This window comes from Helianthus annuus, chromosome 14 (assembly GCF_002127325.2).
Source record: "Helianthus annuus cultivar XRQ/B chromosome 14, HanXRQr2.0-SUNRISE, whole genome shotgun sequence".
Classification (NCBI taxonomy): Eukaryota; Viridiplantae; Streptophyta; class Magnoliopsida; order Asterales; family Asteraceae; genus Helianthus; species Helianthus annuus.
Genome location: NC_035446.2, coordinates 171,169,667 through 171,182,536, shown reverse-complemented (window position 1 = coordinate 171,182,536; position 12,870 = coordinate 171,169,667). Strand labels below are relative to the sequence as shown.

Here is a 12,870-nt window from a genome sequence, read left to right as displayed (position 1 = left end):
ATGGCTGCACCAAGACATGGGGAGGTACCGGTGGCAGTGTGTGCTACTGCATCCTGGACTTCTGCCTCCCACGATGTCTACGCCAAGCAGCCTGTATAAAACAAGCTCCCCATGTCCTCCAATGTTGCGAGTAGTACCTGACAAGTTTAACATTCTCTTAGATTGTATATAAATATGATAAGTTAAGTAAAGAAAGATTACCGAAACGTATGCTGGAAGCGCTTGCTGTGTAGTCTCCTGAACTGGTAGGCTACAATCTTGAGGTCATTAGCTTTAAGTGAAAACGCTTCGACATCTGTAATCACTCTCACAGTTGTCGTTGAGAGGGGGAGAGTCGAAGACAGGTTTGGATCCAAAGCCCATGTGAGTAGCTCATCTCCACAAAAGTCACCTGCCTTGAGGTTACTAGAGTTAAAGAAGCCCCTTCTTCCACCATTTGTAGTCACAGTTAGCAAGTCTCCGCGCATTATAAACAGCATCTCATCTACCGGATCTCCCTCTCGCACTATGTAGCTATTCTCTGTGTAAAGACAAATTATTTGTGAGTAAAATACAAAAGTTCGGTTTTAAACACCTTAACTCATTTTTTACCCTACATATAACATTTTAAAAGTAAATATTGGAAATACTTTATTTTTAAAAGAAAATTGTTATTAATCAGGCTTGAATGTAAATTTTTTTTTTTTAAGAAAACAACTCATAAATGTGGATGGTTTTTCAAAGTCACAAAATATGTGGAAGCTATTTTTCAGCAATTCAGTTTTTTTTTCACTCTTATGTTTATGATTATTCTTATTAGTTTTATATTATTATCATAAAACACTAACTATCATAATAATAATATTATTATTATTATTATTATTATTATTATTATTATTATTATTATTATTAGTAGTAGTAGTATTATTATTATTATTTAATTATTATTATTATTATTTATTATTATTATTTTTATTTTTTATTATTAGTATTGTTATTTATTATTATTATTAAAATATTAAAATTTATTATTATTATTATTATTTATTATTTTATTACATTTTTTTATTATTATTATTAATATTTATTATTATTATTTATTATCATGCAATTAAGGAGTGACATCAACATTTATGAGGTACTCACCTGCGAGTAACTGCCCTTCAAAGGACCAAATTGTCCAAAAGATCTCGAGTCTTCATCTACAGCAAATCAGTTTTTTTTCAATTTTATGTTACCCAAAAAATGGCATGTTCTTCATCTACAAAGCATTCTTATTTGCTTATCAAGTTCAAAGCATTCTTAAATATAGTCAGCCACTTTTGAATTTAAATTTAATCTAACTGAAAAAAAAAAACTGATTTGCTGAAATATGGCCATTTTTTAGGTAACATAAAACTGAAATATAGCCAGCCACTTTTGAACAACATTACAAATAAAAGCTAATTTATATTAAGTGTACACAAAGCTAATTTATATTAAATTATCTAATATAGAGGTAAACTATTAAATCAAACTTTTATTACTAATAGTTTTAACATCAAATTAATAATATCAACATAACATGATAAATGGTTAAACCTTTGCAGTTTTCTGACCTGATGGGTTGCTCCACATTTTGTACCCATGATCTCCTACTTTTTAGAGCCCATGATCTCCACTCCAGGTCTAATAGATTTAAATCTAGATAACTTTTTAGATGATCTTTTGTTATTCTTGATTGATTGAGTTTGACTTATTTATTTAGGCTAATTTTAATTATGATGATTTAACCTTTTTCCCCCAACTCATTTACTACAGGTGGATGATATATTTTTAATAAAGAACATGAAGTATATAAGTATTTTTAATCCTTTAAAAAAATACAAGTATTTTTAATAGAGAAAATGAAGTATATAAGTAAAATATATTTTTATCCTAAACCGGAATATTGTTGAATGAATAGCTTAATAACTTGATAAACTAAATAAAGATGTGTTCTTATGACGGTTCTTAAATTTGAATAAATCGACACGAAGTTTTCCAGACATTAGATGTGGTTTAATTATATCGCACCTCTACAAATGTGGCACTATTACTCATGACTTTCTCGGTACGCCTTGTACTCAGGTGTTGTTGCCTATATTCATGTAAGGATAATATATAAAGGGCAATTGGGAAATTACACTAAACCTACAGGTGCAAAACATGATATAAAACTGAAAAAGAATACTCACAAAGTTTATGTTGAGAGAAGACATGAACATTCAAACCCTTGACCTTTGATGTCAGACCGGCCAAATTAAACCTGGCAAACACGAAAGTAACTTCATTAAACAATAGAGTGCTAAATCATGGTGTAAAGTAGAGAGAACACCCCTCAACGCAATCAAGGTTATGTTGAGCGAATAGACCTACCCTTTGACTTTTGAGGTCATCAAGATCAGGGCCGGCCCAGAGGGTGTGCAGAGTGTGCCACCGCTCTGGGCCCCCAAAATTTGGGGCCCAATACTTTTTTTTTCATTCGGTTTACGCTTAATAGCGCTTTGAGTCCGCATATATTCACCCTATTTTGACCGACCCATATCTTGCCCCTTATTCAAAATTCATGTATTCACCATTGGTTCAAGCTTAATTTGCATGTAGAGAGAAGTGTAAGGGAAACATGAGAAAAAATAACAATCTTTTGTTTTTTGTTTATATCTTTTGATGGTATCGTTTGATTTATAAAAAAAATAGGCCCTTACAGATAAATAACATGATCTAGGGCCCGAAAAAAAATTTAAGTTTTTTTTTATGTACATATTTTAAAAAATTTGTATGTTTTTAAATGAAAAATCTTAAAGGGCCTATATTTATGAACCGAAAACGTTAAAGCTCAACTGTTTTTACCAATCAAATTCAAAAGACCAACTGTTTTAGTGTGTAATGGATTAACGACTTGGGCAAAATCAATAAACAAACATAATGGATTAATGAATAGGTCCCAAAATTTTTATCACGCACAGGGCCAAAAATTCTTTCGTGATTTTTGAAGACGGCCCTGATCAAGATTATCAGTAAACTTTTAACATCAACACAAAGTCTTTAAATTGTGAAAATTAAATTTAACTCAAAAAGCAACCTGCTTTCCTTTGAGAAAACAAAATACCCTTTGACTTTTGAGGTCAAATGCATCACATTTTGACATTACCAGAGATCAATATCCTTTAAATCAAGAAAATACAAGACTTTATAACTTTTAGCAGCACAGATAAACAATTAATTTGAATAAGAATTAACCATCTAACTCTACAGATTATCAAGAAGTACATGAACCCAAAACTTATATCATATTAGTATCATTTTAATATACATGTTTATAGACCATGTCCCAAATCATACTATTTCACGATGCATATATACACAGACAGAATATATACACATACATATATTACAAATTCTCAAAAAATCAACAAACAAAAACTTTCAAGGGTTAGCATGGTGATAGGCGTTTGATTAGATATTAGGGTATTGAGAAAACAAAAGATCTTCCAAGTAACTTAACAACAAGAATTACCTCAACTTGATGTTGCAATGATTGGATTATTTCATCAAGAACACCACCATGTTTTACCGGTGAACTTGTCGGAAGGAATTAAAGTCGCCGCGTATGTGCTCCGATCTCCGATCTCTCCCGTTCTCCGATCTCTCTCTCTCTCTCTCTCTCTCTCTGGACAGGGCAGCGTATGTGCGGCGAGTTAAGATGAAGACGGAGCTTGGGGTTGTGTGGCGACATGCGAGCAAGCACGGGACGCCGGTAGCCGGCCGTAACCGGTACCGGTCGCCGATGATCGGACAGAGAAACCAGAGGGCTGAAAGATGATGTCGGCTGCTGAATGTGTCTCTATGGTTTTAGGGTTTTTATTATAACACACTCACTTATATATTTAGGTTGAATAAATGGGTTGGGCCAAGTGTAAATCAAACTCATTTTCTTAGGTTAGAGATTATGAGCCCAATTATTATTATTTCTATTTCCATTTTTTATGTGCCAACAAAACGAGTTGGGTAAAATCAAATATATTAGAATTTAGTAAAGTACATGTCGGGTAAAACCGGGGTTAAGTACATGTCGGGTAAAACCGAGTCCAACAAAACGAGTTGGGTAAAATCAAATATATTAGAATTTAGTAAGGTTATAGAGACCTATTAATAATATCCTATAATTTTGAAGGCCTACTTATAAAATAAAATTACACAAACATGTGACATTGACTGAGAATTTTGATATACATTATAGGGATATTGGATTTAAATAATCTTAACTTTCACCAATTGACCAATAACAATGATTTTTACCGTACCACTCCCGACTTTCAACTTACCCAATAATAAATTGACCTTAATTTGAATTATGTATAGCATCCCAAAGGCACAATAAATATAATATTCTTAAAGGGATTAAATTATGTTTTTATAATAAAATAATATGTTAACCTTATTTTGAATTCGTATAAGTTATAAATTTTCAAATCAATATCTTCAACTACTACAATTATAACAACACATTCAATTTTTGTTTTTTGTCATATAACATTAAAGTTGTAGGTCTAATTGATAATGGATGTGCATTCCATTGTTGACTATTTTTCATCTCTCACACAATACGGAGTTTGGTATACCGTTACATTCGTTTGGGTCGACTTTGTTTTGTCTATCGCTGGTGAAAACAAATTATTGGTTATCTTTCTCGATCAAGCCGTAAGTGTCATTTTTCTTTCTTTTTAAATAAAAATTTATTTCTTACTTAAATCACTAAAAATCTCTTCATCTTTCAGAGACAAAAAGTAGCCACATTCATCCCAGCATCTTTAATTCACTTTTACGATGACATGAATTTGGTTGGCAACATGTTTGTATTAAGCCGTTTCCAAATTGAAAACTTCGAATACAAAGAGTGGCCAAAACATGAAAGGCACATCTTGGTTTTTGGTGACTTCAAGATCGTAATTAGTGAATATACTAAACTTATTAAAATGACACCATTTCATGTTTTGCCACTCTGTCATTTTTATTTTATATTGTTGTGTGGTTGTACACTGTTCACGTTCGTTTTCCTTTTATAAGTTAAAAATGGTGCTTTTGTTTATAATGTTGTTTAGATTTGTGTCCACTTAATGTGGGTGTTTGAGATTGCTTATTTTGAGCTCCTTTTAAGTTTTTGACCTCTTAAAAGTTAATAGGTCATTTTTATAGTTTTTGGATAATGTGTTTTGAGAACGAGGTTTAGTGGTTTGCAAAGAAGAAAAGAAAAAGTTAGATGGTTGCAACCTTTTCAAAAAAGGATATGGAAAAGAAGAAAAGGAAAAGCGTTGCTGAACACCCTCAATATACATTATCTTTGTTTGTTACACTGTTAGCGTAAGCCGTCCAACGGACGGGTATTAAACTAGTTTATATAGTTCTTGGTATCACACTAACACTTTGAGTTAAGTTCACGTACAAAATGTCTTATCGTACAAACTTAACCCCTACGTACCTGGGTTGTGAGATTTCGTCTGACTTGATGGTTATTGTTTGCGGGCTTCAAGCGGACCAAGGAGAGGGGCCCACTCACACAACAATATTAAGTAGGTGTGAGGTGAATGATTATGGAGGTTTGATATTGTGTGAAAAAAGAGATGTTTGAAATATGATATGACATTCTAAGATAGATGTTAGTCAGTTAATGACATTGCTGTTAAAAGAATCAATCCGTGGTTATGTTTCAAATAAAATTGATTTAAAGCATCAAATTCTTATAAACAAATAAATTTGTACATTTATAATATATTTTTTAAACGACAATATTTTACTCATAAATACCACTTAGTTATTAACATGCATTTATAGAGATCGAAATACTACTGTGAGACAATCATCACTAGCACAAAACCATTTTATAAGGCAATGTTTGGCTAGCTATTTAATAGAAACTTTTAGTAGAAGGTCTTGGGTTAAATCCTAAATAGATTATGATTTATTTGGTGTAGTTTATCTGTACGTAAGTGTTGCCATTAAAAAAAACACTAAAACATTTTATAGGGGAAGATTTAAATGAGAACGCTAAATATTGTGAGAACCATGAGAACAAATAAAAAAACCGCGAGAACTTTGTCAAAAACAATTCAAATTCAAAACTTTTTTCTACACTTATCATTATTATTCGAATACAATGTTAGAAATTTAATTTACACGTTTAAATTTACGTGAATTCTTAAATAAAGAAAATTTACACATGTATAAAAAATCTAAAAAAGAGTGATTTTGAAAGGAGAAATGAATTATTTGATGTTGTAAATTCTTTTTTTGATTTTGTATCTTAATTACAATGAGGTTTGTATTAAAAAAATTGGTTTTGTTTGGTTTTTTCACTCGTTCTCACGGTTCTCGCAATATTTAGCGTTCTCAAGATAACTCTTCCCTATATAGGTATATATAATTTGGTTCAATTAAGAACTATCACGAGTTATGAGAATTATAAGAACTCATAATTCTATGCGAGTTGGGTCACTATTTTTGCACAAACGTAGATAAAAATGTTATAAAAACATCTATAAGAAAAAAAAACAAAAAAAAATTATCAAGTGAGTAATTACGCCCGTTGTAAAATTTGTTTACGGCAATGTAAAATATATAAATGCGGCTCAATTTAAATAACCGTCATGAATCACTCAAATTGAACGGTTATTTAAATTGAGCCGCATTTATATATTTTTATTTTGCTTGTTAAAGTTAAATATACATAAAAGAAATTCTAGATAAAATTAACTAATAACATACCTCATAAAAACATCACAATAAACTTAATTTTATTTTTAAAATAAAGTTTGTTCCCCCAAATCAACATTTTGTTTATGTTCATTTACTTTTAAGTAATTCTTAAAAACATATATTATCTTTATGTAAAACAAAAGTCAATTTCCTATTTTCCTATATTAATATTTATTTATTGAACGATGACTTATACACCATGTCTAAACTACTGCTATCTAATTCTTCTTTACAATAGGATCAAAACTCTCAACCTCTAGGGTGTGTTTAAAAACTGAATACTAAGAATAAAGTTAATAAAATGTCATTATAATTGGAGCATCTTTGACGCATCCTTTCTTAAAAGCCTAAAAACACGTCACACTAGCTGACACAACAGATACTTCGATGCATCCTCTTTCAAACGCCTACGAATACGTTATGTCAATTGTCAATGCAGATTTTCACCACACTTAAACACACTTATTTTTGCTTCAATGATACCTTATCTTTTAAACAGTGTTGTAAGAATCGCTAGGTGCTAGTCAGTTGGTGGGGTACCGACTAACGATTAATCGGGTTAATAGGGATTAATAGAAATTAATCGGAACGGGATTTTTATATGTAACTTTTAGTTATATACACACACACATTCTTATCTGTACTTTTTTAAAGTATACATGTTTTAACCCAATCATTGACCCATTTTTTAAGTAACTGACAAAAATTTATAAGGTTAAGTTGAAATTTGGCCAGGATCTAGCCAGAATAGGACCGCCATTGACCGTCTAGTGATTAATCGGACATAAATCGGCGAACCTTCGATTAGTGATTAATCGGTGACTGATTCGTTCTAAATTGGCCACGAAGTTCCAACTTGAGCCACAATTGTTCACTACTAGCCAAGTTTAAACCATTTTTAAAAGGTTAAAGTTAAATAATTAGTGAACAATTGTGGCTCAAGTTGGAACTTGTAGCCAACTTAGAACGAATCAGTCGGATTTTACAATAAGAAAAAAGGTTTTTGATTGGGTTAAGGATTTGACAACTAATTTGTAGCTTAGATGTATATAGGTTATCAATTATGATAGATATATTGAATTTAACTATGCGAGATCATAAACCGAACCAGTGGTGAATCTATAAAATAATTATAGGGACAACGTTTCAATTTTTTTTCTTAGGAGCAGTGAAATCGAAAAAATGTCAATTTTTTTACACTGTCACCGGAGTGTTAAGATGCAGCGGAGACTACCCCTCTTGCTAAAGTATATCCGCCCCTGAAACAAACAATGTGAAATTTTTATTGAAGCATGGAAAGAAAAATGAATTTGGATTGTCGGTGACTCGCACATAAGACGCTATATTCATGGTGTCATATACTCATATCACAAGTTACATCCGGTTAATATATAGAGTAATGTCAAAATGGTTACTGGGTTTAGGTCACTTTTACCACTTTAATCTAAAATCTTGGATTTGTTAGTAGAGACATATGGGTGCCCGCGTAACGCGGCGGAGAACTCAGACAACGGTAAAAGGTTGTACCATATATTTTAACATACGAAAAAGTTATAGTCGTTTTAAAATCGTGACCACTAGGATTAATTTAAAAGTCAACAAGATGTTTTAAAAGTATTTGTTTATATATTTTAAAAGTTGTAAACATGAACACAAGAAGTAGATTCTCTCTTTTACCCCTCACGACTCTTACCAACTTATAGTCAACAAGTTAATTTTAACCATTGAATTTGGTAGGTTAAATGTCTAGACTGTTTTCTATGTTTCTGAAGCATAATTTTTTTTAACGGCCAAACGACAGTGAAATTACCAATAAAACCGTTTAGCTCAAGGATTCAACCCATATTTCACTGGCTCTCCCATCATTGCCCACCAGTACATCACTCTGCACCAAATGGGAGTTGAACCTGCATCTCTCAAGAGAAATGCAAGCCCTCCACCACCTGAACTAGAGATCACTAGCGTTTCTGAAACATAGTATGTTTTGTATTTGATCCGTCATGTGTGTGCACGCGCAACAGTGCGTGTATAAAACGATATTAATTTATAGAATCATCTAAATAGTTGTACGACATATACTGAAGTGAAAAATAGAATGGATTATACCTTTATATTGTGTCGCATTTTTCGATTTAGAATTTTTTATGTATCATGTTTGAGTAATTACAATTCTTTAACAAGTTAGTCATATATTTCTAAATTTTATACTTTATATAGTTACTAATAAATGTCAACGGTTCCATACATCAATCCAAAAACCCACAAAAGCAAAAAAAAAAAAAAATAATAACAAACACAGAAACTAAGTGGAAAACGATTAAGTAAACTTATCTTTTGAGTTCTTCCAATGATTGAAACTGAGATTTGATTTTGAAGTAGAGAGATCCACAAAGACGAAAAGAAAATTAGTCTTTGATATAATGGAATCCCTTGGCCCTTGCCTCTTTTCTTTTGTGTGAGAATTTTAAACTTTAATGTATTCTTTTCAATATATAAAAAAAGGGTTGAACCCTAATCATTAAATAGCAAACAAAAGCTTTTGGTGAAACCCATGATTTTGCTTTCGACATTTTAATGATTTTACGTGTTTCATAATCAAGTGTGTTTTTTTTTTTCTCAAATAGATGGTCCGGTAGACACATGACACATAATTTCCTTATCCGGAAAGTTTTGTCCTTTGTTCAAAACCCTATACGCGAACTCCCCACGCTCTATCAAGTTTCCTGTTACAGCCGACAAAATCTATTCGTCTATAACTCCCCCAAATCCACCCATTCACATTGCATGGCTAACCGTCGCCGCCGCACCAGCGATAATAATAACGACCCTCCTCCGCCTCCTGTCTGTGGCTCCTCCACTCGCCACCCGGTTTACCATGGCATCAGAAACCGGGCTGGAAAATGGGTTTCTGAAATCCGCGAGCCAAGCAAGTCAAGCCGCATATGGCTAGGCACGTATAGAACACCAGAAATGGCGGCTGCGGCTTATGATGTGGCAGCATTGGCACTCAAAGGTAGCTATGCTATACTCAACTTTCCTGAGACGAATTATTCTAGTATGCTTCCTAAGAGTCCCACTTCTGATGACATCCGTGCGGCAGCCGCAGGGGCTGCTGCCGCTAGAGCTTGGGCTAATGAAGTTATGAGCCATGGGGAAGGTAGTTCTGGTGGTGGGAATCCGGTCGACAAATGAACAATACAAGCTTAATAGTGTATGTAAACTATGTATGTCTTGTGTCTACTCCAAGTTAAGCTTCGGTTTATTTAAAAAACAAGTGTGAAGTTGTGGCTTTGTTAGGTGAATGTATAACTCACCGAATTGTATGGAAGATTTGAAAGATTGTTTAAGTGTGCTACGTATCCTTTATGATGTAACATACATCCTACTCCTTGTAGTTTGGTAAAAAGAAAGTCATTTGATTGTTGAGTCTTTAGTTAGTTGTTCGCTGTACATGTTACCGAATTTTCCTTGCCGAGTTGTTTATTTAACTTATTGTTCGTATCAAAACATGTTAGGCCTGGGGTATACTTTAACTCTTCTTAACACCACCTAGGTGCTACATCACTTACTTTTCTCCGTTTCACTTTTTACTTCACATTAAGAAAATGGTTTAATCCCCTTAACTTTATTCTTTTAATGGTTTGGGTGTAAAAACTTTTAATGGTTTGAGTGTAAAAAAGGAAAACAAATTAAGACAATCTCTTAACATCATGTTAACATATTAACATATAATCCTTTTAATACCCCTTAACATAAGGAGGGAGTGGTTTGCAATGTCGGTTAACATACCATATCATTATTAACACCCTAAATAGAGCAGCAAATCTCATTTATGAATCTTATCAAAATTCAAACCTTTAAAAACCACAATTATTACTATATATTTAAAAACCAACAAATTGTTACTATTACTATATATTATTATTACTATTATTATTATTATTATTATTATTATTATTATTATTACTATATATTTAAAAAACAACAAATTGAACAGTTGGTTTAGTGGTCCAGTTGATGCCATGTGTTTTCATTCTTGCCATGCGTCTTCATACGAAAACCATCCCCATCAAATTGCATAATCAGGGGTTTCTATAGAGAGGCGGAGAAAAAGAGATGAACAATGCAACCTTCCCTTAGCGAATTAAACAATGCTTTAGTGGTGCACGTTGATAGCCATCAGCCATCTGTTTTCATTCCCTTAGCGAATTGAACAATGCTTTAGTGGTGCACGTTGATAGCCATCAGCCATCTGTTTTCATTCCCTTAGCGAATTGAACAATGCTTTAGTGGTGCACGTTGATAGCCATCTATTTTCATTCTTGTCATGCGTCTTCACATGAAAACCATTCCCATCAAATTGCATAATTAGGGTTTCCTTAGAGAGGTAGAGAAAAAGAGATGGCCAATGCAACTTTCCCTTAGCATTCGGCCGGTGGCGGCAACGCAACCGTTTGTCGGCAACGACAATCCCCTTCGTCTTCTATCTTCGATTGCTACCCCAATTTCAATGTGAACCAGCGGCGGTGGTGAAATCCCACATAGACGTCTACTGGATGGTGAAGTAAGTGCAGGCCTGTAAACGAACTGAACGTTCATGAACTGTTCGTGAACTTGTTCGGCGGGAAGTTCGTTTGTATTCATTTATTTAATAAACGAACAAACACGAACAAAAAATTTTGTTCGTTTAATTAAATTAAATGAACGAACATGAACACACCTTATATTCGTTCATTAATGTTCGTGAACGTTCATTTATGTTCGTTCATTTATGTTCGTGAACGTTCGTTTATGTTCGTTTAAATTTTAGTAAATACATAAATAATTATACTTATATGAATATTAGGTTTTCTAACTATTTATATAAACATAACTACTAGTAATTGAGTTTTCTAGTAAAAAATGAAATTTAAAAATTTTTCTTTGATCGTAACTAATCACGTACTTAATATTTATATAAAACCCTACTTAATTTTAGCATCTACGAATCCTAATTTAGATGTGTTTCCAAATAAACTGTAATATATTAGACTTGTTTGTTTGTGTTCACTGATATTAGTTAAATTGTGTGATGCGGGCCCAAGTGTGGAGGAGCGGGCTATCTCGTATTTGGAGGCCCAAGACCGCGTAACAAAAGGGGTTTCACTAAAATGGCTCTAACTTGGGCTACGGGGGTCCGTTTTGGGCGTGCGACCAGGCGGTTTGGGTCATCGTTCGGGAAAAAAAAAAACGCTTATTTGTATTAGTTATTTGCTTTTTTATGTTTTTTGAAATGTTTTGGGCATTTTGTTTTTGGGCTTGTGTTTGGTCCGTAGTCTTTTTGAGGCCCATTTCGAATTTTGGTTTCTATTTATATGTTCCTCTAGTAATGTGAAGAATCAGATTTGAATTTTGACATAACTTATTTTTCACTTCAAATTCCGTGCCTTTTGGGTGGAATCTTGGGGGTTGAGGAAGGACTACACGGGTATTCTTTGAATCAACGTGTTTGATCTTCGTTTCCATATCACGCGCTACATCATTGTGTTTGTTTATATTTGTTAAATTACGTTAATGTGTGTTTGTTTATGTTCGTTTGTGTTCGTGAACTGTTCGTTTAGGCTTTAAACGAACGAAAATAAACGAACACGAACAAGCCTGTTTTCTTAATGAACAAATATGAACAAAAAAATGTGTTTGATTATATGTTTGTGTTCGTGTTCATATTTGGTTAAAGTTAAATGAACAAACACGAACATACCTATGTTCGCGTCCGTGTCCGTTCGGTTCATTTACAGGCCTAAGTAAGTGACAACGAGTGGAGCTTTATGAGGACCAACTGCTGCCATGGCTTCGATAGCGACGACTACCAATAAATTTTTAAGATCAAACTATTCTAAAAAAAAAAAATTTAAGGGCCCATCTCTTTTCTCTTTATCTACGTTCCTCCTTTTAAACGAACTAAATATCTTTATCACACAATGATAAAGTTACTAACTAAATATCTTTATCACTCAATGATAAAGTCGGATAATGTGTGTTGATCCATAACAAGGACGCCACCTAGCCGATCATACGGCTTACATTGTGAGGCCGAAAATAGAATGGAGTAAGCTCACTTGAGCATATCTATAACTC

General features: G+C 33.0%; 1 protein-coding gene and 1 long non-coding RNA gene across 3 annotated transcripts; one reads left to right on the top strand and one right to left on the bottom strand.

Annotated features, from left to right (window-relative positions):
• Positions 1-7: 7 nt before the first annotated feature.
• Positions 8-3,920, bottom strand: LOC110925253. Of its 2 annotated transcripts, none has more exons than XR_004879912.1 (5): positions 3,518-3,920; positions 2,035-2,266; positions 1,126-1,181; positions 202-520; positions 8-137 (listed from the first exon to the last, which is right to left on the bottom strand). It is a non-coding gene; the product is annotated as an uncharacterized LOC110925253 (long non-coding RNA). The 2 variants fall into 2 exon arrangements; XR_002584463.2 differs by having other exon boundaries at positions 2,196-2,266.
• A 5,593-nt stretch (positions 3,921-9,513) lies between these two features.
• LOC110925243 (ethylene-responsive transcription factor ERF026) lies at positions 9,514-10,179 on the top strand. The gene has a single exon (XM_022169212.2). It carries the CDS (start codon positions 9,538-9,540, stop codon positions 9,943-9,945), a length of 408 nt encoding a protein of 135 aa, XP_022024904.1. The 5' UTR covers positions 9,514-9,537; the 3' UTR covers positions 9,946-10,179.
• Positions 10,180-12,870: the final 2,691 nt, after the last annotated feature.